The following is a 25,550-nucleotide window of genomic DNA, read 5'->3' as shown; positions in this document are numbered from 1 at the left end:
TGTTTTTACATCTCTATTAAACTGTCCCTGAATTTTATGTCATTTACAATCAGTATCATATAATTTGATAGTTGATTATATAATACCTTCTGTTCTCTAATTTTTCAATTGTATATATCATCTCATGTCCCAAATTACTTGGTGGATTCCTCTAGAACAGGCACTATAAATTTTATTTGGTGTTCCCCTGAAGCTCTTATGACAGTCCTGGCCACACGGTGATCTCTTAGTCAGTGCCTCTTGGCATCTTCCTGACACTGTAGGTACTCAGTGAATTGTCCTCTCTGCTTCCACAATTGTGGCAGGTCACCACTGGAGTGTCTCCATGGACCTCCACCTCATTTTTAAAGAGAAGAGTTTTGGTTCCTCTGGACAGGTAGTGCCAGGCCACCCCATGCCCCATTTTAGAGGCAGGGCTGAGGGCAAGAGCAGTGAAGTCTGTGCGCATGTCCCCTTCCCCTGAACAGCCCATGTGTGATCCAGGGTGGGTGGGCCAGGAGCAGTGTAGCCAGATCTGCCACCTCCAGGCACCCGTGAGAATAGAAGGCTGCAACTCTCCTCTCTCTAAAGGAGAGAACTAGACTAGACGAAGAATAAATTCATATAGCATTCAGTGACATAGTATGGGGACATTATTTTAAAAACGAGAGACATCTCCAGAAGAAGTAACACTTAGCATCTCACCCAGGAGTCAGTTACCATTTGCTGTTTCAAATGAGGGAGGACGGGGTCACGAAACAGAAGCAGAGCCGGTGAGAAGAGTGGCGGAGCCCTGATGAGCAAAGCAGCCAGAGCAGAGGGGAGGGCGGGCTGAGCTGAGGCTTAGACTGACCTCAGCCCCGACTGGAGACGGCTGTGTTTGTGAGGGCACGGAGCACAGGCCGAGCGTAGTTCCCGTGCTCCGTGGGGTGACAGGGGACTGTCAGCAAGCCCTGTGTGTGCCAAGTACTGTAGCAGCTCCTGTAGGAACCCCGAGACCAGGATGTGTCCCTGCCCGGAAGCAGCCAGTGGTTGCAGAGGCGAAGCCTGCACACGCCGTCTCCGGGAGCAGGTGGCCGAACTCGAGGGAGGGAGGGAGGGAGAGCCCCAGTCACAGCCGGGGTTTTGACACGTGTGCTCCTTCTCGTCCCCAGGATCTACCCACCGTCTCACGTGGCCAACACCCCAAGTCCCCTCAGAAGCAACACTTCTAAGCAGCCCTTGGGAACTTGTCCCGGTTTCTTAACCCACAGCCGCCTCTCAGGTTTAGCAGCCTCCAGCGCACACTCATCTCTCCTCCTCCTTCGCCCTTGGAGATGGCTTCTAGGCTAATCCCCAAAGGAGCGGTGAGGAGGGAGCTCCCCAATGCCCACAGGACACATTCAAAACACACTTTGATACTGGTGGTAATACTAGTTGGACAGCTCTAACAATGCGAACAGTCGTTTATCTGTTAGTCTTTAATTCATACTTTTCATTAGTGTTCTTCTGATTTTGGAAAATATAGAAAATAAAAATAAAAAGAGCTATTTGGTGTGGGGAGCCACACACAGTAGAGGTTTAAACAAATCAGTGGAAGAAACTCGGGGAAGGCTTCTTGGGGAGCAGACAGCGATAGGGTCCCTGGACGTGCAGCTGGACCTGGCCAGGCTCGCGCCCCCACGTGTGAATGTGCGTGCCACACCCCCTCATGATCAGGCACCGATAAATAACACCTGTAACTCTGGTGTTGAGATTTTCAGTGTTCGTTCAAAAACACCAGATGCTTAGCTAATTCTCTTTTTAAAGAGTAACGATCTGAATACATTTTCTTTTTTAATCTTTATAGAGTAACTGTTAGTTCATGGGACACAAAGTCTAAAAAGCCATGTAACTGTACCAAATCACAGTGTCTGAAATTGTAAGTAATCCCAAATCCTTCATTATTAAATAGAAATAAGGTCGTTTAGAAGTCAGTAAGTGGAGCAGAGTCCAGACAGACCTGAATGGCTAGTAGCGTATAGGTTACAGTTAAGACTCAACCGCTGGGTCCTGACGCTCCTTGTAACCCAGAGCAACAAGAAGCCACGCTTTCTGCCTAAACCTGGTTGGGATCTTTTGGTGTCATCTTGACCAACTAACCTAGGAAAGGACCTCAAGTGGTGTGATTTTCTTGGATTTAGGTTTACATTGTTTAGCGCCCCAGACAAGTGCTAAACACGGCATCCTTGTTGAGCATTAACTGTAACATTTCCACCTCCTAGTTTTTAAAAGTTTGATGAATTGGTTTACGCTATATTGAATTCCTCTTAGAAACATTCTCCCCCAGGGATGCCAGCTCCCTGGAGGCTCGCTCAGCAGCGTGGCAGGGCAGGTTGTGAAGCAGAATCATGGGCCGGGGTGGATGGTGTGGCTGAAATAGGAAGCGGACCAGCCACCCCGACTGACGGCACCGTGCGCTCGAGCCCCCTTCCCCACCCTGTCACGTGGAGACTCTCACTGGTGTGGTCTGCCGCTCTCAGCCCCTGCTCTGGGCTGCTGCTTTCCGCCCTGAGTGCCTGCCTAGCTTTGTTACGTGATGGAACGGGAGATGCCGCCTCGCCCGATGTCTAGCAACCCTAGCCACCATCTCCACGTGATTCTGCTGAAGTCACTGAGAGCTCCAGTGATGGGACAGCGATGTGGGGGTGCAGACGTGGCTAAAAATCCAGAAGTCCATGAAACCTGGTTCACAAAACAAAACGGAGAAAAAATCTGATTTTTTAAAGTTAATGTTGAAATCTAGGGTTGACTGTATGTGAATACTGAGTTGCCATTGGTTTAGTCTGTGAATGCGAGGCCTGTACCTGTCTGAACGTTGGAAACGCCACGAGACCACTGATCAGGAGCTCTAAAAATGCAGCTGGGTGAGGAGGAAGGCGAGCAGAGGGCAAAGCCCGGACCACACGACACTGTCAAGCCAGAGTGGCCGGCCCAGAGGAACTTCTGATGTGGTGGAGGACGAGGTGGTAGAGTCTAGAGTGGACAGAGCCGGGGGTGGGCGCGGCTTCCTGTGGACAGGGGCTGCCAAGCTGCTGGCTGGGCTGGTGACTGGGGAGCCCGTGAATAACCCGTGAAGCCTAGAGCAAGGTGTAGACTATGACCGGGGACAGAATGAGGTAACTCTTAAGGACGTGGAGATACGATGAGTCTCCAGGAAGGGTTTAACTTATTGATTACCTCATAATGGAAAAGCCCAAGAAAGAGCTTCCTGCCTAGAGGCAGCTTTCCAGATTAATCCGTGACTGACACACTAAAGAAAGAATTTATCACCACAAGGGGGCTTGGTCAGCACTGGAACAAAGGAAAAGGAGGCTCAGAGCGTTTCCAGTGCTGTCCAGGGAAGGGAGGCAGTGTCGCTGGGGGCCATGGGTGTGGCCTTCTCCAGAGACTTGCTGTGTGCTGTGTGCCGTGTGCGGGGGGCCTTGCACCCTCCCGTTGTGCCCCGTGACTCTGCGCCTCTGTTACCACACTCAGCGCCGCCGTTTAGCTTCCTCAGTAGCTCCATCCCGAGGAGCAGGGGGCCCTGGGTAGAGGCTGCAAACGTTATGGGCACCGGAGGGGTTGTTATTTCCACCATAAATTAACACACAGCATTCTGAGCAGTGCATCGCGATTTGGTTGGTATCAGTCTGTCACTGAGAAACCAATTATCTCTGGAAATACTGCTTTTGGAAAGGCCAAGGAATGGGCAAATGTACCCCTGCGGAGCTTCTTGGAGAGACCCATGAACTGGTGCTGGCGGCAACACCACTCTGTCTCTCAGTGTGCCACAGGCACTCGCACTGGAGCAAGTCAGGGGTGGGTTCACCGTTGCCTGCTTCGCTAGCAAGCATCACCACTGGCTTCCTTTAGCTCTTTACTCCCCGCAGCTAAGCCACGTTCAAGGCAATGGAATCTAATTTTCTTGGCGTGCATTTGTCCTACTTTATTTGGGAGTCTCTCCTGGATAAAGGTTAAGAATGATTACTACTAATTGGCCATTAATAAAGAGAAAAACACATCGTTGTATTTTTTAGAAATCAAAGTGATACATACACGTGGGTAAAAATCAGTGACTATATCTGATTATGATGGAAAGTCCTAGTACCCTGCTCCACCTCTCCCCACTCTCTGGACTCCTCCCTAGAAGCTACCATTTTAGTGACTTCTGTTTTCAGGCTTTCTGAAGTTTGCTTCCACGTCTGGAAAGGTTACCTATTGCCTTCTTGCTGTGGGAGAGGAGGGGCCCACTCTGCACTCACCCCCTTTGCTAGAGCCGCCCTTTGTCGTGCCTTTGCTGATTACGCTCGAAACCTGAAATCATGTGCTCCAACCTTTTGTTGTTGTTCCATTAGCCAAAAAAAGCTGAGAATTATTTTTAAATGATAAAGTTAATCTGTATAATTAAAATGGTGTTGATGTAAACTTAATTAAAGGTAGATAAATGTTTTGTGATTATTTTATTGAAAACTTATCGATTATTAAAAATTGATTTTAAGATTTTATAAGTAGTTCATGTGTACCTTTCCATCACTGTGGGAAATGATTTTCTTAATTTTTATGCATTTTAAACATTGATTTACTGCATCATGATTAGGTTATTAAAACACTGACTGTAACCCACTTTTGTATCAGGATGTTTTTTGATACAGGCAGTGACATGTGTTAAATTCTGAACCTTTGGACAATAATTTCATAGAGTGATAAGGAACCCTCTGCAGTGGAGTGGAGAAAGGGCTCTTCTCTTTCACGAGCACGCTGAAGGAAGGAATTGGCTTTATGTTATGAGTATAGGGTTTTTCCATGGCAGTTTTAATTAGCCCTTTCATGTATCGACTTTAAACAAATCCAAACTCAATTTTTTAAGCATCTTCCATTCCAACTCAATTTTTGCTGAGATACTGGGTGGGACTTGTTGGGAGAAGTTATACTATCTAATTTTTCACCCTAATCAAATCTAAATCAAGATTTTAATCATAGATTGGGTAGTCTCCAATACTGCTTCTTCAAATGGCCTTTGCCTCTGCCTCTGGTTACTTGGATTAATTAATTAACTAGCATGAATTAACCAGAATTCTGTGGAGTAGAAGGTCAAATCTGGATGGTCATTTTTTTATAGTCTCTTGTTCCTTACTTATACTTTTGATCCCTTCTTTTATATTTTAGAATAATAAATACTTAATTTATATTCTATAGCTTATAATTCTAATATTAAAGTCTCTGCTTATCTGATTCTGGTGTTTGTTTCTTCTCTCGATCTTTCACTCATTATGGCTTGTTACCTCATGTATTTTGTGATTTTCTGTGTGTGTGTGTGTGTGTGTGAGAGAGAGAGAGAGAGAGAGAGAGAGAGAGAGGGAGAGAGAGAGAGAATTATAATCACTGGAACTTTATATGTGGGAATTCTTTGAGGTTGGCTTGAGAGTACATTTCTTCAGAGAAAGTTTGAGTTTGTTTCTACTTGGGACTTGGTGGCCCTTTCAATTTGGACAACCTAAAATTTTTGGCTAAGACTTTTTTTTTTTAGGCCACACAGTTAATATGAATTCAGGTCTCAAACCCAAGTGAGCCCCCTCCTCTCAAGTCAATGCCCACATGCATTTTTCTTGCCCTTTCTTTTGCAGGGCATTTTTCCTAGTTCACTCTTCCACTGGGTACAGACCTTCTACCATTCCAGCTTTACGTGTAGCTCTTGGAGCTGATCCCATGCCTTGAGCATTAATGTATGTAAATATATTAAATATATGTAAACACATGTGTGAGTGTATAAAGCACTTAGAGCAATGCCTGGCATATTGTAAATGTTCTGTTTGCCATTATTATGGTTGTTGTCGTCCCCCGCTCTTCCTCCCTGTAACAGTTAAAACCAAAGCCTTTGGTTGTTGGGATCAGCAGAGCCCTAAGATAGCTGCAGGCTTCAGCTTTAGCTTACCCCGCTGAGTGTTTGCTTCTCTTTCATTTTTTGGTCTCTGAGGCATTTCTTTAATTTTTTTTTACCAGCTCAAATATGCATCTAAAACGTTTCAAATATTTATTCCAATGTTTTCAAGTGTTCCTAGCTGGGGATTTGTCAGGGTGCCAATGAATGAAGAATGAGTTTCGAATATATATCATCTCAAATCTTTTCAAGCACTACAGCTAATTCTAGGATACAATGTGCTTGTGAGAAGTGACTGTACCACGGGGTGTTGCAGGTATTTTCTTGACAGTATTATCACCTTCTCGTTAGGTGACAGAGTAAGATTACCCACAGAGTGCTGGAATGTTGCCAGCCTGCCAGCACTGAAACAGTCTGTACCTCAAGGACAGCATCTTTAACAGATGGTGCTCACTTGGTATTTCACAGCCAACAGAGGGGCCACCAAACCTCAAGTGATGGCTGTAGATGTGGTTTCCTGGGCAATGATGAGAGTAGACTGAAGAAGGGGGACAGTACAAATACCTTGTACGAGAATACCGAGACTGCAGATGGCACCGGTGACAAAGCGTAAACTCACAGGAATGAGGCATGCCCTGAAAGACCACCATCCACTCTCATTCATCAAACTGCAGGCAGTCAGATTTTCTTCCACTGAAGACTTGGAACCCTTACCTCTGTCTTGACTGACCCGCCAAGCGGGGGAGCCTGAGACCAGAGAGGGTGATGCTTTTCCAGCTCTCTTCTTGTGGCTGCCACTATCGCTGTTACCAACAGGAGCAGACCAGTCTGAGCCTACTAGGAGAGGAAAGCAATTTTGCGTGGAGGGGAAGCCCACATAAGTAGTAGAAGGGAGTGGGTGGAAGTTTGGCTGGGGGCCAAGGTGTATATCCTGGCCCTAGACATGGGCTTTCGACCCTGTCTGACCCTCATTCTAACCCCAAGAGAGAGCAGGACTGTAAGTCTTACAACAAGGAGGACTGTGTCTTATTTACGACTGTATTACCAGTGTCTAGCAAGAGGTCGATGTCTACTGGGCCCTCAGTACGTATGGCTGAAGGTGAGCAGTGACTTTTGATGAACAGAAGTTTTAAATTTAATGTAGTCAAAATTATCACGTGTCTTTATTAGTTTTTTTACATGTCTTTATTATTATTGCCTTTTTGTGCCCTGTTTAAGAAATCTGTCCATATCCCAAGGTTACACAGATGTGTCATTAGACTATTTCTAAAAGTTTTAAAGGTTTGCTTTTTGTCATTGAGGCCTTATTGCACCTGAAATGGATTTTTCTGAGTGGTATTAGGTAGGAATCTAATTATTTTTTTCCATAGGTACAATTAATTTTCTAGCACCACTTATTGCAGAACCGTAATATGGTCCCCCACGAACTGCAGTGTGTTCCCTGTCAGCTGTCAAGGTCTGAAGTACACATGTGGGTGTGGTTCTGGGTTCTTAATCCTGCTCCTTGCATGGATCCCGCTTCTTAGTTGTAGTGATTCACCTGTGAATTTCCTCCACCTTTGTATTTAAACAGTCATCTTGCCTGCAGAGAAGGACCATGGTATCTTTCCTATCTCATCCTTTTCCTTGCCTTATAGTCTTAGCTCGGACCTCAGCACGGTGACGAAGGGAAGTGCTGGTGCTGGCATCGCCTTGCTCCTGATTTTAATAGAAACACTTCTAAAATTTCCTTACCCTGCCCGAAATAAGATATTTGCTGGAGGTTTTTGAGAGATGCTCTGTAGTAGGTAGAAGACATGCTTAGACACTATTTCAAAGACTCTAAATGACAACCATTTCAGGGCTCTGGGGCAGCTGATCAGTATCAGTGTCTCCACCTCCTTTATCAGCTGCTCTGCCATCCTCAGGTGAGTGGTTCGGTTCTGTGGGCTTAGAAGTCTGCCCCAGCTGCCACCCTCACATTTGCATTCCACCCACTGGGGAAGAAGAAGAGGGGAGCGAAGGCACACTCCTTACCTTCCAAGGTGTAACCAGAAACTGCCACAGTCACTTCCACTCGTATCCCTTTGGCCAGAACCTAGTCATGTGGTCAGACCATACCGGGTAGGAAGCTGGGAAGCGGAGTGGAAATTGAGCGGAGTTGACCACATGCTTAACCAGAGTTGCTGGCAAGGGGCTGAGTAAGGGGAGGGTGGGTCCTTCTCTGCCACATGCCCGCTTCGAGCTAAGGAAGTGTCCTTCTATGCCTCGTTTCCTAAGAGGTTTTCTTTTAAAATTCTTATTACAAATGAGTGGTGATTTTATCAAAGCCTTTTTGCCTGCATTCATTGAAATGATCAGATTGTTTTCCTCTTTTAATCTTACAGTTTGATCTATTACAACATTTTCTAATGGTCGTCCACCCTTGTAGACCAGGGATTAAACCCAATATGATCATGATGTACTAATGGTATCTTTTGGATGTACTGCAAGATTTAGTTTTCAATATGTTGCTTAGGATTTTTGTATCTTTTTCATGAGTGAGATAGATCTGCACTTTTCCTTTCTCATATTTTCTTTGGTTTTTGTTTTAGTGCTGAATTGCCTAATAAAATGCATTAGCAGTCTTGCCCATTCCCACTGGACTCTCTTTTTTTTCTCTAGCCTCTGAAAAGGTTTGGGCAAAGTAGGACTTACTAGTTCTCTGAAGTTGGTTTTAACTTTGTGCGTAAAGCTTTCTGGGCTGGCATCTTTGGTGGCTGGAGTGGAGGTATGAGATGGATTACTCATTCATTTTATTTAGTACTTATTGCTCTCTCTAAGTTTGTGTTTCTTTTTGAGTTCATTTTGTTATTTTATTTTTTCTTGAAAATTGTTGATTTCTTTAAATTTTCAAGTCTATTAATATATCCCTGTTCATATATTCTTTTATTATTTAAAAAATTATCTCTGTATCTGTAGTTATAGCCTTTAACGTTTTCTAATTTTAATTTCTGCTATTGTTTATTTGTACCTTTTCTCCTCCTCAGTCAGTCTCATGAGAGGTTTGTCTGTTTTCTCAGTCATTTCAGAGCACCAACTTTTGGTTTTATTGATTTTCTTGCTAGTCTTTCTTTTTTTTTTTTTTACATGTTTATTGGAGTATAATTGCTTTACAATGGTGTGTTAGTTTTTGCTTTACAACAAAATGAATCAGTTATACATATACATATGTTCCCATATCTCTTCCCTCTTGCATCTCCCTCCCTCCCACCCCCACATGCCACCCCTCCAGGCGGTCACTTCTTGCTAGTCTTTCTGTTTCCTATTTCAGAAATACAGTGACTTTTACTCTTTACTATTTTCTCCCTCATACCTTTATTATTTTACTCTCTTGTTTTGCTAGCTTTTTGTGTTAAATGCTTATTTATTTCCAGTCTTTTTTGATTTTTGAGGAAATGCATGTAAAACTATAAATTGCCTGTAGGTACTGCTTTGCTACATCCTCCAAGAGTTATGTGCTACTTTCATAGTCATTCACTCAAAATATTTTGTAATTTTCATTATAATGTTCTCTTCACCTCATGACTTATTTAGGTGTACATTTCAAAGTATCCAGACATGTATGTATGCATATATGTGTATGTATATATATATTTTAAGCAACATTTTTGTTGTTAATTTTTATGTTTAATTATAATGTGGTAAGATAATGTGGTCTATATGATATCAATGCTTTGAAATTAATGAAGGCTTCCTTATGACTTAATGTTTGATCGATTTTTACAATATTCTATATTAACTTAAAAATGTATATTCTCTATTTGTTAGATACATTTACTATCCATTAGCTCCAGTTTGTTAATTTTGTTTTTTAAATCTGCTAAATGCTTATTAAATTTTGAGTGATTTATCTGTTTTTGATAAAAGTGCATTGAGACCTCTCACTGTGATTGTGAATTTGCTTATTTTTCCCTTATAATTCCATTTTGGTTTGTATATTTTGAGTCTATAGTGAAGGGTTATACAAACTCATGATTGTTATATCTTTTTTGTGAATTATTCCAACGACTGTTAAATATATCTCTGTAACCTATTGCTTTTTGCTTTATATTTGGTTTTTTTTTTTTTGGTTTCATATTAATGTTGCTATACCACATTTTCTTTGGTTAGTATTAGCAGGTTGTGCTCGTAACATCCCTTTATGTTCATACTTTCTGTGTGGTAGTTATGTTTTAGGTGTGTCTCCTGTAATCTAAATATAGTTGGCTTTTTAAAAAGCAAATCTAATAATCCATGTTTTAATAGACTTTAAAAATCCATTTGCATTCTTTGTCTCATTATTGGTATACGTGGAATTATTTGTACCACCTTTTTTTGAAGGCTTTTTTTTTAACATGTTTATTGGAGTGTAAATGCTTTACAAGGGTGTGTTAGTTTCTGCTTTATAACGAAGTGAATCAGCTGCACATATACATATATCCCCATATCTCCTCCCTCTTGCGTCTCCCTCTGAAGTCTTAAAATTTATTTATTGAAGTTCTTTTCTTTCCCCAGTAAAATGGCAGCATTTCACGCATGCTCTCTGCACCTTTTGCTTTTTAAAATCGTGGTAAAATATGCAAAACATGAAATTTACCATTTTAACCATTTTTAAATGTATAATTCAGTGACATTAATTACAGTCACGATGCTGTGCAACCATCATTATCCGTTTCCAGAACCTTTTCATCATCCCAGGTAGAAACTCTGTACACATCAAGTAGCTTTCCATGACCCCCTTGCCCCATCCCCTGGTAACCTCTGTTCTACTTCCTGTCTCTTAGTTTTCATATTCCAGGCACCTCATGTAAGTGGTTTCATACAATATTTGTCCTTTTGAGTCTGGCTTCTTTCACTAACATGATGTTTTCAGGGTTCATCCGTGTTGCAGCATGTATCAGTACTTTATTTTTTTTCAGGCTGAATGATATTCCACTGTATGTACAGACCACGCGTGTTTATCCATTCATCTGTTGATGGACACTTGGGTTGTTTCTGCCTTTTGACTGTTGTGAATAATGCTGCCTATGAACATGGGTGTGCAAGTATCTGCTTGAGTCCCTGCTTTCATTTCTTTTAGGTGTATACCTAGAAGTGGAATTACTAGATTATATGGTAATTCTATGTTTAACTTTTTCAGGAAACACCTTACGGGTTTTCACAGTGACTGCGCCATTTTACATTCCCACCAGAAATACACAATACCACTTTTGTGTTTTCTGATTACCGCTTTTTCTTTGCTTCTTTTTGCCTGATATATGTTTTAGGAAATTAGCCCTAACGGCAAAGTGGAGGGAGTTGAAAGTTAGGAGGCTATCACAACAGTATAGACAAAAGATGATGATGACCTGAACTAGGGCAGAGATGGTAGCAACGAAGAAAAAATCCACAGATTTAAGAGACATTTCAAACATACGCATTGTAGCAGTTCTTCCACTCATCATTTATTCATTCCACGAAGTATTTTTGAATGCCTGTGATTTCAGGAATAGGGAAGACAGAAATGAGCAACAGAGTTATGGTCCCTGCCCTCTCAGCACTCACAGTCTAGTGGGGGAGACAGACATGAAGAAAACAATCACACACGTGGAGGTCATGGTGGAGAGGAGCAGCAATGGGCAGAGGGTGACGGGGGGAGTTGACCAGGTATGACAGCCAGGAAAGCTTCCCAGAGGACAAGAGGGGTGTTGGATGAGGGGGCAGAGGTAGATTGAAAGTGGGTTGATAAGAGTGTTCTAGGCAGAGGAAGCAGCAGGTGCTTCCTGCTGTGGCAAGAGAGAGAGGGTACACGGTTCTCGGAACAGGAAGGAGGCCAGTGCCACTCGTGTAGTATTGTTCATTATTCCAAAATATATAAGATAATCTGAATGTTCAGTATAAGGGGAATTATTAACTAAATTATGATGCCACTATAGAATGGGGTATTGTTCAGTCATTAAAATGGCATGTAAATCTATTTACATGTAATATTAACACTCATAACATTATATTGATAAGTAATGAAAGCAAGCTGTCACATTGATTACTGACATTGTTACATAATAAAAGCACATTGAAACAGTGTATAGAATATGATCTTTTTTTAATATATTATATGTAACCAAACAACATGTATTTATTTTAATATGTATAGTTTTACAGAAAAACTCTGAAATGTATTTGCCAAATGATCATCTCTAGGAGTGGGATTCTGGGTGATTGTAATTTTTCCTTTTTGCTTATTTACATTTTTAAAAACTACAACAAATGTGATTTACTTGTATCAAGAATAAAATTAGCAAAGACATTTCTGAGCCAGAATCAGTAGACTTGGTTAACCCCTTGGATGTGAGAAAAGAGAGAAAGGTAATTGTCAGAAATGACTCAGGGGTCATGTTACTGGGTGGATGGACACCATGAATGCAGAGAGAGACTACAGAGTGAGCACAGTGAGGGCTGAAAGTGAAGGTGAGGAGTTAAGGTGTGGACACCCTGAGTTGGAGGTGGAAATGTCTGATAGGGTGGAAATGTCTGATAGGAAGTGGGGAATGTGGTTCTGGAGCATAATAGTGTCACACACTGCTGAGAGGTAAATGCAGTGAAGAGGTCCTTGCCTTTCTGGTTAAGGAGGTTGTTTGAGAGTTAGGGGGATGGAGAAGATGGTCCGAGCACAGTAGGTTAAAGAAAGAATAGGAGATGAGGAAGGATAAGCAGCAAGCGTAGAGACCCTCTCTTGGTGTTTGGGGAAGAAGAAAATGAGTGTTCAGTGATACACAGCTACAAATCTTCAACATAAAGTTTTAAAAAGTAGAGGGGACAGAGTTAATAAATAAAAGCACCCAGCAAGGTGTGGGTGCAAGAAAAGAAATATGCCTAGCTTGGACCTTGGTGAGTAAGCGTAGTTTGACTAGGTATAAAATTCTAGATTGTCAGTTTTTCTCTCAGTGCTTCGAAGGTATTATTCTACTGTTTTCCACTATTTCTAACATGAAGTGAGTGGTTAGTCTAGGTACTGTCTTTTCTTCTGGTCTTTTTACAATTTTGTCTTCAATTTTTCTTTTTCTTTGCCTTTTTGGGGTTCATTAGTTTTCTGAAATCTGAGGATCCACAACTTTCAACAGTTCTGGAAAACTCAGAGATATCCTCACTCCAAATATACCTGTCTTCCATTTTCTCTTTTCTGTCCTTCTGTAATGCTAATCAGACATACGTGAGCCCCTCTAACTAGCAACCATTTCTTTTAATCTCTCTTCCATATTTTTAACTTTTTTGTCTTTTTATGCTGAATCTGGATCTAATTTCTTTATCTTTCAGTTTATCCTTTCTGACTTTTCATTTAGTTATTATTTTTATCCAGCTCACATGCACATAAAGAGCCAAATAGTTATACAAGGCTTATGACAAAAAAAATGTAGTTCCCTGACAATTGTTCCTTATTTTCTGATCCCCAGGAACTTTTAGCCCTTAACCAAATCTTTTAATATTTGCCTCCATAAATCTAAATAACGTGCTTGTGTTGCTACTTCTTGGCTTTTCAGTTTGGGCATGATCTCTTATATTTGTGCCATGAAAGATGTGGATTTAGCTCTCTTCCCTCTTGCTACTCACACGTAACCCTCCTCCCAACACACACATGTCCTGTTCCCAGACATCAGATGTACTTGGTTGGATCAGTAGTATTTATTTTTTATGACTATGAAAACACTACTCACTGCTGAGCCTTGATTAATTTTCTTCCTGCACTTCTTTACCTTTTCCCTTGAGTCAATACTCAGTTTTCTAATGTACCTAACACTAACTTAACCCTTAACTCTCCTCCGCTTGTGTAACTGTTCTCTCAACGTGCTCCAACACACTAAGTACTCAGTGAGTTGGTCTGGAGGAAGCCTTTCCTGCAGCCGTCACTGCCCTGCTCTTGAGTGGTTGGTTTCCAGGCCTGCTGCACGGTTCTCTTGGACCCTCCCTCCAGCATCAGGCCCAGGGTTCCCTTGGCTTCTTCCTCAGGTTTGAGCCCCTGGCTCCTGGATTCCATTATCTTCCTCATTTGATTCACTGCATCATTTTGGTGCAGCACGTCCTCCAGGTAGCTTCCCGAGAAAGAGTGATGGGAGAGAATGTTTTCAGACCGTATGTGTCTAAAGATGTCGTAGTCTGTCCTCTCACTGACATGATCATTTTGGATGGACAATGGGATTTCCACCTTCAACTAGTGGAATTTTCCTTTAAAAATTTGAAGGCTTTGCTGCATTTTCTTCTAGATTCCAGTATTGCTGTGAACTTTTTTCTTGCCCTTGGTATGAAACCTATTTTATTCTTTCTAGAACCTTGTGGGAGCTTCTCTTTGCACCCCGTGCTCTGAAATTTGGTGAGAGGTGTCTTGTTCTGGCCATTTGGCAGTCCCTTTCACTCTGGGAACCCATGCCCCTTAGCGCTGGGAAATGTTCTTGACTTACTTTCTCCCCTTCATTCTTAAAATTCCGTCTTTCTGGAACCCTTATTTTTTACATAAGTGTTGGACCCTCTGATGCTCCTCTACATTCGTCTTTCTCTATTGTTTTCTACTTTTTTGTATGTGTGTTCTGTTTTCTTATCTTCTGTTAAGTTTTTCATCCCTGTGATTACTTTTTTATTTTACATAATATATTTTTTGTACTCTGAGTGTTTTTTGGCATCGTGTTCTTGTTTCCTGGATACAATAACTTTTCTTAATCTTTCCAAGGCTCTTGATACCCCCTTGCCCCCCGCCCCCTTTTCTTTTCCCTTCAGAGTCTGTTTCTTTAGGCCTCTGTCTTTCATATTGGATGAGTCCCTAAAATGTCTGCAGATCTTTGCCTGCCACTCTGCTCATGGTTAAGAGCACGGCAGAAGGGAGGGGGCGTTTGGTACGTTGGTGGGAGCTTGCTCCCTGTGGCTCCACCGTAAGGTGATCTTACCAAGCCACTTATCGGGGAATCTCAATGTCAGACTCTCTATATTTCCTCTTGGGCTAGTGGGTCCTCAGAGAAGGCCTTTCCAATCTCCTGCTAGAATTCTAAGGGCTGAGTAGAAAAACCTGGGGGTCTCAGATTCACCTTTCCCCCCTTTTGTTCTTTAGAATACCCCAGTCCTCAATTGTTTTACCCCAGAGAGTAATTTCAGTCTCTTGCCATGGTGGTGGAGGAGCAGTCACGTACTGGAAGGGAAGGAGCCTGGGGACCCCCTACCTCCTAAATAGAATTTCAGCCACCTTCACCCCACTTCAGAGCAGCCTGGTACCTACCACCCATTCGTGCCTTCAGAGCTGCTTCTCCACTCTCTCTTGCTAGCTCAGGTTTCAGTGTTCTTGAATCTGCTGTCCATTAACTCTCTCCCCTCTGTTTTCCAGCCTCCGAATCTTCTGTAATTGTCTCCGCTCCCTTCTGTCCATCCTAGTGGTCAGGAAAAACTCTCAAATTTTCCCCTCGTTCTCTGCCTGTGTCTCAGACAGTGCTGTGTCTCCACGCTCTCCTTCTGTGAAGTACATTTGTGGGGAGGTGGCCTTTCAAGGATTCACACTTTATATGGGTTTTTTTTTGATCCAACCCCCACCTTCTGTAGCTCAGACTTGGTCTCCTGTCTCCTGCAGGAGTGGCCCATTTGATCCCTAGGACCTGCAGAGGGCCCAGGACAACACTTGGCAGCTACAGAACTCACCTGTCTGGCTTCACAGTTCCTTATCTTTTCACATCTGACAATCTCCTTTACTCTCCTCTTGGTTTGACATGCATTTTGACACATTATTTAAAAATATTAAAATAATAAATGTTAAAAAAATAATAATAATGTAAAAAGAATTGTGTTCAGGAACTCTGTAACAGGAAGGTTTCTGCAAACGTCTAGTCCACCACATGGCCAGACGCAGAGGCCCTCCTGCATCCGTTCAGCACTCTGTCAGAGGCACCTGCTATGTGGGAAGCACGCCAGGCCTTCCCTCAGCAACCCTGCGAGCCCGGGAGGTCAGGTGCCAGGGCTTCCTGCCTCCAGACGCTGACTGATAACCTGGATCAGATAACATGGGGAGCCAGTAGCAGAGCTGATGTTAGACCTGCATTTGAAGCTCTTTTCCATGAATCATGCTCTCGGAAGAGAACGCTGTGGGTCTTCTCTAGTCACAAGCTGAGGCCGTGGAGTGGCTGATGAGCCTCCCAAAGGCTCTCGAGGGCACAGGTTACAAGCAGGATATTTTACATGAATTTTTACAGGAGTTGAGGAAAGTGTCTTGCCCCCGCCCATACTGAAAAGGTGTAAACCTCAGGCCTATTAGGGCCTCTGTCGCACAGCACAAGAGCAGGCTCCTACGAGAGCATGTAAAGCGGTTCACAGTCATAAACGCTGAGAGGTCTTCAAGGGAAACGCAGCAGAGAAGGTGCTCGGCACTGCCCTTGAACTGCCGGGCACTGCCCATCTGACTCCAGGATCCCAGGGGCAGGTGCTGGAACAGGGTCTACTCAGCACGCTGTCCTGTGGACTCTGCTCGTGGACGACATGTATTATCACAGTGTGACAGCAGTCGTGTCACACACGTGTTTCTGACCCAGTCACGCCTCCTTTCTCCACCACTGACATGGAATGAAAGTGACACAAAGCCTGGGCCAGGGTCCACCTCTAGGTCCCTTCGTTTTTTTCTCGTAGGCGAGGTCTGGCCAAGAGGTGAACTCACTTTCAGCCGGGTTGGGATGGTTGATGGGAAAGTGGCTCTTTGCTCACCAGCTTACAGTGTTCCTGGGAGAAGGGCGGCGGGCATTAGGGGCAGGAGACAGTGGACGCCAGTGGACACTGTCCAGGAAATTGTTTACTCTGCACATGCCTATTTTATGAAACCAATGATTTTTAACGAGTCTCTCTCTCCTGTGTTGGTCACTGGAAAGCATCATCCCAGTGGATCTAATTTTCACATAAAGAGGAGAATCGCGTAACTAAAAGTTGTGTTGACTTGGCGTGTGACCAGCTCTCTCCCTGTAGGTGTGTGCACGCTTGTTTTTAACTACTCGCAGCGGTGCCTTTGACACACTGTGTTGTTTTATTCACAGGTACTGTGATTGCTTTGCAAGCGGGGACTTTTGCAACAACTGCAATTGTAATAATTGTTGCAACAATTTACATCATGAAATGGAACGGTTTGAGGCCATTAAGGTAACAAATTTCCATTAAATGCACACATTCTGAAAGCATTTAAAAGTGCATGGGGTATTCACAAAACAATCTCCTCAGATTTCTAATTTCAGTATTGAGAAAACCCAGTGTTGAAGAGTATGCATTAAATAGGACTCTATGCCTGAAGGTGGCGGTATTGACCATGACCAGGGACTGTTGTGAGAGTGGCAGCTGGAGAAAGACCTTTATTCTCCACCAGCATGGGAGGGCTTCATGGGGGCAGCAGGGTCCCAGAAGGGTCTGGTTTAAGAGCATGGAAGTATCCACGTTGTCTTTTTTTTTTTTAACCACTTTATTGAAATACAGTTGACCTGTAAAAAGCTGTACATTTAATGTATACAACTCAGTGAGTTCGGGGTTAAGTATACACACATGAAATCACAACCGTGAAGGCCATAAACATATCCACCACCTCCCAAAGCTGCCTCCTAACCTTAGCAGAAAGTCAGCCCTCTGCTTGGAACAAAGTGGGTACCCAAGAACAAATTTAAGTGTGTTCAGTAAAGATAAAAGGCTGCTCAAGTCACTGGAAGCAGCAACTGAAAAGGACAACTCAGGTTGTCACACAGTGATCGGATACAACGTCTAACAGTTACATGAACAGAAAAACTCACTTAAATGCAGTTCGGTAGACAGTCTTTTGGGGAGGGGATAAAGTCTTCCATACAGAAAAGCCTGTGAGTACATTTGATCCATTTCCTTGGAAACTGGCGATACCTTCTACTTCCATTGGCATCAGGGACTCTGCCTTATTTTGGCTAGATCTTTCCTAATTCTGTCTTCAAAAGAGTTAGTTACTAAAAGATACCTAACCATCACTTTTTTCAGGTGACTGAAGGAGGTGGGAACATTAGTGTTCATAACAAAATAGTCATTGCACTTCCACGTTTTTAGAGGGCACCCCTTCCCAGAATAGCTACTCAGCAGTGTGAGAAAAGGACTCTTTTTCATCCAGCTTTGGCCAAGAGATATTACCTGCGGGAGCCACAAAATACTCCTCCACACCTCGGTGGGAGTTTTGTAGCTCTTCAGCACAGTTGCCTTCTACCACATTGTCGGATCTCAGGTACAGACATCTGTCCTCCAGAACTGACTCTTTGGGCTCCACCCGGTCCGTGTCCACGGCGCGGAGCCGGTCGGCGAAGGCGATGGCTCTCTCCAGCCGTGCCACGGCCTCTTGGCTGCCGAAGTCCACAAGCGCTAGCCGCTCCAGGTGCTTGATCAGCTCGGCCGTGACCCGGCGGCTTCCCTGAGGATCGGCCTTGGAGGTGAAGCCCCGGCACCCGCCCGCCAACGCCCGAAGACCCAGACACATGGCCCGCGTCCACATTTCTCTCCTTCTCGGCCTCCGTAGAGCGTCCTCCTCCACATTGTCCTGATTTGAGGTTTAGAAATTTGGATTGTGTTATGCAGCAGATAAGCCTGAGTTCAAAGAGTGTAGTCTGAAAAGGCGGAGATGGTCCACTGTGTGAAGAAAGTTGGGTGAAAGCTCTCGGCCATCGTTACTTAGACTGATTTTTATTCTCCTTGGCTTCCCGGTGAAGGGAGAATCTAGGGGCAGACAGCACCTTGGAGAGCCCCGCAGGCCACCTGCTAAAGGCTAAATGCATTAGGGGCAGTTTTCATCCCTTCCCGTGGGCACAAAAGATTACCAGAGAAGGGAGCACAGCCCACCTGCTCAGGCCACGTCTTGGTGCCCTCTCACTTACCCAGGGAAACTGAGGGCCATCCCCTGTGGACTTGAGGCTCTCCTACTGTGCCATGGTTGGTCTGTTTATTTTTTTCTAAAATACTTTAACTTGCCTCTTGACTTATAGATAAATCAGTTGAAAATATCAATTTTGATACAGGCAGATCCACAGCTTCAATTGCATCTAAGCTTCAGTATAGTAGCCTTTTCTTCAGGGGTAAAGGATACTGTCTGCAATTAAAAGTATAAAAAGTTCTATTTGAAAAGTGTTGGGAGACTTCCCTGGTGGCGCAGTGGTTAAGAATCCACCTGCTAATGCAGGGAACACGGGTTCGAGCCCTGGTCCAGGAGGATCCCACATGCCACGGAACAACTAAGCCCATGCACCACAACTACTGAGCCTGTGCTCTAGAGCCCACAAGCCACAGCTACTGAAGCCCATGTGGCTAGAGCCTGTGCTCTGCAACAAGGGAAAGCCTGTGCACAACAATGAAGACCCAATGCAGCCAAAAATAAATAAACAAATTTATTTTTTTTAAAAAGTGTTGGAATTCTCATGCATTGCTGGTAGGGATGTAAATTGGTACCAGCACTTTGGAAAATTGTTTGGCAATGGTTACTAAAACTAAACCTTTGTATGTGCTGTGATCCAGCAGTTCATTCCTAAAAACAGAGCCCCTAGAAATGAGTGTACATGTCTACCAGAGGCTTGTACAAAAATGTTCACAGCAGTTTTATTCATAATGGCCCCAAACTGGAAACAATCCGTGTGTTCAGTGGTAGAATGGATAGATCTGTCGGGGTATGTCATCTAACGGGTGACACACATCAATGAAAAACAAAGACCCACAGCTCTGTGCCACAGCCTGGAGAATCTCACACGGTGCTGATGAAAGAAGCCAGGTGGAAAAGAATGCACACCAAAGGGTTCCACTTAGATGAAGTTCCAGAACAGGCAAAATTAAAGCAATCCCAGTCAGAATAGAGGTTCCCTCAGGGGTGTGTTAATGGGGAGGAGTCATGAGGGACCTCGGCATGGGTGGGCTGGACTGTCCTCTGACCTGGTCTGGGTGGGGGTCGCACGGGGCTCACACATGCTCAGATTCATCACGGTCCACCATCCCTCGTGCTGCAGTAAAATGTAAAAGCACACAAACACAGCAGCCTCACTACAAAGGCCCTTCTGCAGCGATGGGGACCTCCAGGGCTCTAGTGCCGACCGGATACCCGCTGCTCACCTGTGAGGGGAGAGGGGGCTCCCTCTGTGCCTTCCGCGTTGCTCCAGCACAGCTTTATAAAGAGTACGGCCTCACCTTGTCATTGAAAATAGTCTAGATAGGTAGCAGACAGGTAGAAGAGTCAGACAAACAAAGCACGATAAAAAGCCGAGCGTGATGTATGAGAAAGGCACCTGGTGGTTGAGAACTGGGGCTGGACGTGAGCACAGGGACCGGAACCGGATTCCATCACTTGCTCGCTGTCATCTGACCTCTCGGTGCCTCAGTTTCTTCATCCGGCAGACAGCAAGAACAGCGGTAGTGTTTCCTCCACAAGGTTGCTGTGAGGATTAAGTGAGAGAACGCGTATAAATCACACAGAAGTGGAACACAGTGCACATTTAGCAAACGTGAGCTGGTATCAGAGTACCGTGATCCCAACTATCTCAGGAAAAGAAGTACAAGAGATGCAGGAAGGAAATATGTCCACATGGACACAATGATTTTCATCACATCTTTACTGTCTATAAATTTTCTACCTTTAAGTGTTCAAATGAATTGAAATGAAATGGGGGGTGACGCACTTCCTCAACGATGTGAGATGAGGCTCACTGCTCGTCAGGCAAGCCAGGTACTTTGCACTGACGTTATTTCTAAGTAATAAAATGTATCTTGATGGAGTTTTGCATTTTCTGTCTTAGGCATGTCTTGATAGAAATCCGGAAGCTTTCCAACAAAAAATTGGGAAAGGACAATTGGGAGACGTTAAGCCTCGACACAACAAAGGATGTAATTGCAAGAGGTCAGGCTGCCTTAAGAATTACTGTGAATGCTTTGAGGTCAGTCAGCAATTCCTAAGTATTATTTTTAAAAACCAGCTAAATATATGGCCTAAGTAACTTTGTGGTTAAAAAATCTTCAATTTAAAGGGAGAAATATAATTTAATTTCTTCCTTCCAGGGCTTCTAAAAGGGCACCCATCAATCTACCTTAATTTCTCAAATGTGAATTACGCCTTATGAATCAAGTACATGAGCTCAGGCCTCCTTTGGGAGCATGTTGTCTCCCCCGAGCCCGCCCTGAGTGTCCAGCAGAGGGTGCCCAGTGCCAGGGCCTTGCCCGCCCTGCAGCTGCTGATCAGGGGCTGGAGCTACCCTCAGTGGCCAGCATCTGGTGGCTCCCAGAGGTGGGCCTTTTCCTTGCTGAGCAGGGCGGAGACGCTCTGGGTGGGGTAGTGGGGGCAGCCTTGTCCTCAGGTGAGTATTCACCTGGGTGCTGAGCAGGCAGCTCCCAAGCAGCTCGTCTGGCTGCCGAGACACAGTGTGTCAGCCCAGTGTCCTCTGCTGGGCAGTGGCCCACGCAGCGTGCTGATGTCCTGTAGTGTCTGACATTACAACAGACTAGCAATCTCGAAAAACCTCCTATTCAAAACACCCAGAGGTGCAGAATAAAACACACCCCATTAGATGCATGTCTGAGCTGGAAAGGACAGAGGGAAACCCCCAGGGGCTGAAACGAAGAGGAAACTGGAAACCAGAGTGTCACAGGGCCAGCCTTCTGACTGCCCCCAGGCCGGGCCTGAGCAAGGGGTTGGTCCCCAGCCCTGAGTGTCACGCAACTGTGTGACAAGAAACAAAGTCCACCCACAAGGAAGCAGGAAGGGCCTCCCCCTAGAATGCCCACCGCAGGCCTGGCCTCGGGTGGGTTTCATGTTCTACCCACTCGCACGTTCTCTGCAACAGCAGAGCCAGCACGACACCCTCGGTGCTGAAGGAGAAGGGTGGTCGGGCTGGAGTGCTATAACCGGCTGAGGCAGGCTTCGATTAGAACAAGGGTCAGATGGAGCCTTCGCTGTGCTCCGCTGGACGAGGGAGAGACCCCACTCTCTGCTCGGGGCTCACACCCACACCCGCCCACCGGCCCTCGGGGGCCCCTCCCCACCTCTCTTCACATCACAGTCACCTGCCCCTCTTCACTTCTGCCTTTCTTTGGTATGAAAATTGCAGATTACATACGTGCGTGCACACACAGATATAAACAGTTATTTAAGATCCAAATAGAATTTGTTGGTGTTTGATGAGTGGTAGGACAACCTAATTTTATTGAAGCATTTTACATTACCAGGCCCAAATTATGTGTTCTTCTATTTGCAAATGCATCGATTGCAAAAATTATGAAGAAAGCCCAGAACGAAAAACACTAATGAACATGCCAAACTATATGGAAATCGGAGGTTTTGAAGGCGGCCATCATTTGTCAACAACTAAATTTTCAGGACTACCAAAATTCAGAAAAGATAGGTAGGTACTCTGAACTAACCCTCCTAATAGGGGAATTCAAGGTTATTTTGAGAGGAGAGTTGGAAATTCCCTGGCAGTCCAGTGGTTAGAACTCCGCGCTTTCACTGCCGGGGCCCGGTTTCAATCCCTGGCCGGGGAACTAAGATCCCCCCATAAGCCGTGTAGCGCGGCCAAAAAAAAGATAAAATTTGAGAGGAGAGTTAAAACAGTTTACACACTGGAAAGAAAGCGTGTTTGTCTGTAGGTGGGGGACAAGGGATGGGGAAGGAAGACGCCAGTTTCTCTGTCTTGACCAACCCTAGATCACACACTGTTACCTCAGAGGGGCGCCTGCTGTCGAATCCGCTTGGTCCTATTTGTCCTCTTAGCTCGACCTTTTTGTCCTGACCGCCTGAGTTACCCCTGGTTTTGTACAAGAGCAGAAGGTCCCTACAGGACCTCAGGAGGCAAGGGCATGATCTCTAGGCAGCAAACACCCGAACCACTCTTTACCATAGGAAGTGACGGCAGAGAGATGTTCTCGGTGTGTGCTGTATTCCTTACTAAAGTGATTATGGAATCCACTTTAGTTGGATATCTTCCCATTTAATTATTTTGAGGTCATATTATACTCCTAGCAGGTCTCAAAGATTGAGTAATAATTTTATTATATATTGGACTAGATTCATCCATTTAAAAAAGTTTCTTTGAGTTCTCTGTGATGGGTCACGTCATGATAAAGTACTGGATATCATTAATTAATTGATAACATGTAGAAAAAGCCAAGTTCATGCTTATTTGGTTAGAGACATCAGAAATACTCATCACTGTGACCTGCAGAGGTCGTCATTGGTAAAAATGTACTGAAACAGGCTGCATGTTCTGTGAAATTATATGTGAAAACATTGCCTGACACGGGGATGTTGTGTGTCCGATGGAATAGGGGATATTCCATCGGATAGGGGCTCCATACGTTGGAGTCTGGTCTCAAAATGTTAAGACTCTTGACCTGAGGACAGCCCTGTTCTTTCATCTTCAACAAAAGTCATTGTGTGTTGCCTTTATAGAGAGATTTTAACCAATCCCAACGTCTATATTTTCATAATCCAACACTTTTTAATACTTTATAGTTTTCCTAAATTTTTTCAGTTTGAGCGTGACTTGGGCAACTATCTAGCTAAGCCACAGTTGCCCCTTGAGCCCAGTGGGGAGAGTGGCTGGTCCCGTACAACAGAACCTCTTCAGGGATCCAGGGGGCATTCCGAGGCAAGGCCATGCTGACAGCACGCCGCCTAGGAGGCGAGTCCTCAGAGCCATTGTGCGTCTGTAGCGCAAGTGCCCCTGGGAGGAGGGGCCGGTGCCCGGGGTAGCTGTCCTACTGCCGCTTTCCTCAGGTAGACTTGTGCACGGAGCTTAGAGCAAGGCTGCATGGCTTGTCTTAGCTAAGATTCCTGCTGCTTCGACCGCTGCCCAGCCCATGGGCTTGATACTGCAGCCCAGGTCTCTGGGCTCCTTAGTGGATCTCAGTTTGAGAAAATTTAGGATCTGCCGTGAGAGGGATGTCTAGGAGCTGACAGATTCACCTGACCTCTGTTTTCTTCTTCTAAGAGCAATCCTTTATATCATGACAGGTAATATAGCTTCCAGTGTTAGGAAGACAACATTAGATTTTACCAGTGACATTCTTTACAATGCTTTGACAAACATGTCTCCTTGAATGCGAAAGGTATTTAAAAACAGTGGAGTGATTGAACGTGGCCTTTAACTGGTCTGCTTCTGACAGGCAGTCATCCTCATGCATCTCCTGGGAGGTGGTGGAAGCCACGTGCGCCTGCCTGCTGGCTCAGGGCGAAGAGGCCGAGAAGGAGCACTGCTCTGAGGGCTTGGCAGAGCAGATGATCTTAGAGGAATTCGGGAGATGCTTGTCGCAGATTCTCCGTATTGAGTTTAAATCCAAAGGGTTGAAAATTGAGTCAAGTACAACGTGGTGAGATGTGCAGGCATGTAGATTTTGTCTCCATATTCTGAAGGAAAACTCGTTTAGAAAAGTTGTTTTAAGGACCATGAGGCCAGGTCTACACCAACAGCTTCATCATTAAAATCAAGCTTTCCCTCTGCATCAGGGTGCCAAGGGGTTACTCAGAGTCTCTGAGGGATTTGGCGATTAAAACCCTCCCTCTGTTTTTGAGGAGGTGCATGCCATAACTGCTGTTGTCTGGAACTGCTGTTGTCTGGACCCGAGGAGAGAGCATGTGTTCCTGTGATCCCGGGAGAATTGTCTGCACTAACACTGAGTCATGGAGGGTGGAAGCAGGCCCTGGAGAGAAGTAAAAGTCCATTCCTGTTGACTTCACCCTCTCCCGGGAATTTCTTCCTCTGGCGGGTTCTCTGCATAAAAAGCCATAATGATTTTCCCCTAAATTGTTTAGAAACAAATTCTCCAGATAGGCTGCTAAGATACAACTTAAAATCTGTAGAGAACTACTGAATACCTTGGAGAATTTCTGAGTGTAGATGTTTCCCCAGAGTCACAGGAATTACCAGTCTCCTCTAGGGCCACAGTGAAATGCAGACAGCAGGGTTGGTTTGGTCAGTAGCATTTTGAGTTGTGGGACTGAAAATTATCTAGTTTCTTAATGTGTTTCCATTTAAATTGTGGAAAAGCTCTATTATCCAATTAACTTCTCCATAATTATTGTTATAATATTATTATTGTTTGTAAAGTAACTAGTTTGCAGAAATCAGCAGGTAAGATAAGTTACTAAGTTGACTCTCTTTTGGTTCTATTGTAAAAGCAAAGAGGAATAAAAATTTGACATGTCTTCCATTGTTGTAATTAACTTAATAGTGGAAAAATATATTTGTTATGTTTCTGTGTTCATTAATAGTACTGGCCCCTTGGAGAATGTTTAGAAAGCTCATTTACAAACACACCACTAAAAGAAATGGGGTCATAGGGCCTGGCCACTAGGCACATCAGTAAGCCAGGAGCCAAGGAGTAAGCTGGTGATTTGTAGAGTTGTGTTTGGAACAGCCTAGCTCTGATGGGGAACCAAAGCGGGGAAAAGAAATTCTTAATTCTTCTCTGTTTCAACGCCTTTGTGACCCCTTGGGATCTGGGTTCTGTGGCAGAAAGCCGGAGGTAGAGACAAGTATTGTAGGATGGCGGAGTTCTCCACGAGCAGTGTTCCCTGTTGCTCTGCGTGCTTTCAGTCCCATCAACATCTCGGGCCAGAGCAGGGAGGGGATGCTGCGGAGGAGCCCACCTAGCCCACTTCACCCTTGGGGGCTGGAAGGGGACTTGGAAATGGGGGGCTTTGTGACTCCTTCTGGGAGGGCCGCCCTCCTTTCCATGT

At 44.5% G+C, this 25,550-nt stretch overlaps 2 protein-coding genes across 4 annotated transcripts in view; one reads left to right on the top strand and one right to left on the bottom strand.

Moving 5' to 3' along the window:
- The window catches only part of TESMIN (testis expressed metallothionein like protein), a 39,156-nt gene extending 14,220 nt beyond the window's left edge, over positions 1-24,936 (top strand). For 2 of the 3 annotated variants that reach the window (XM_032642138.1, XM_032642137.1), the window contains 4 exons: positions 16,885-16,987; positions 20,617-20,754; positions 22,040-22,215; positions 23,978-24,936. In XM_032642138.1, coding sequence (XP_032498029.1) covers positions 16,885-16,987; positions 20,617-20,754; positions 22,040-22,215; positions 23,978-24,185 — 625 coding nt within the window. In that variant the 3' untranslated portion in view covers positions 24,186-24,936. Of the gene's footprint in view, positions 1-16,884; positions 16,988-17,836; positions 17,959-20,616; positions 20,755-22,039; positions 22,216-23,977 lie in introns of those variants that run through there. The other variant, XM_032642139.1, reaches the window with a different exon arrangement.
- On the bottom strand, positions 17,908-18,915 carry LOC116758859 (glutamyl-tRNA(Gln) amidotransferase subunit C, mitochondrial-like). Its single transcript, XM_032642141.1, has one exon. It carries the CDS (start codon positions 18,336-18,338, stop codon positions 17,925-17,927), a length of 414 nt encoding a protein of 137 aa, XP_032498032.1. The 5' UTR covers positions 18,339-18,915; the 3' UTR covers positions 17,908-17,924.
- Positions 24,937-25,550: the final 614 nt, after the last annotated feature.

The sequence above is a fragment of the Phocoena sinus genome, chromosome 8 (assembly GCF_008692025.1).
Source record: "Phocoena sinus isolate mPhoSin1 chromosome 8, mPhoSin1.pri, whole genome shotgun sequence".
NCBI lineage: Eukaryota > Metazoa > Chordata > Mammalia > Artiodactyla > Phocoenidae > Phocoena > Phocoena sinus.
Note: the sequence above shows the minus strand (reverse complement) of the source record. Positions and strands in the feature narration are given on the sequence as shown.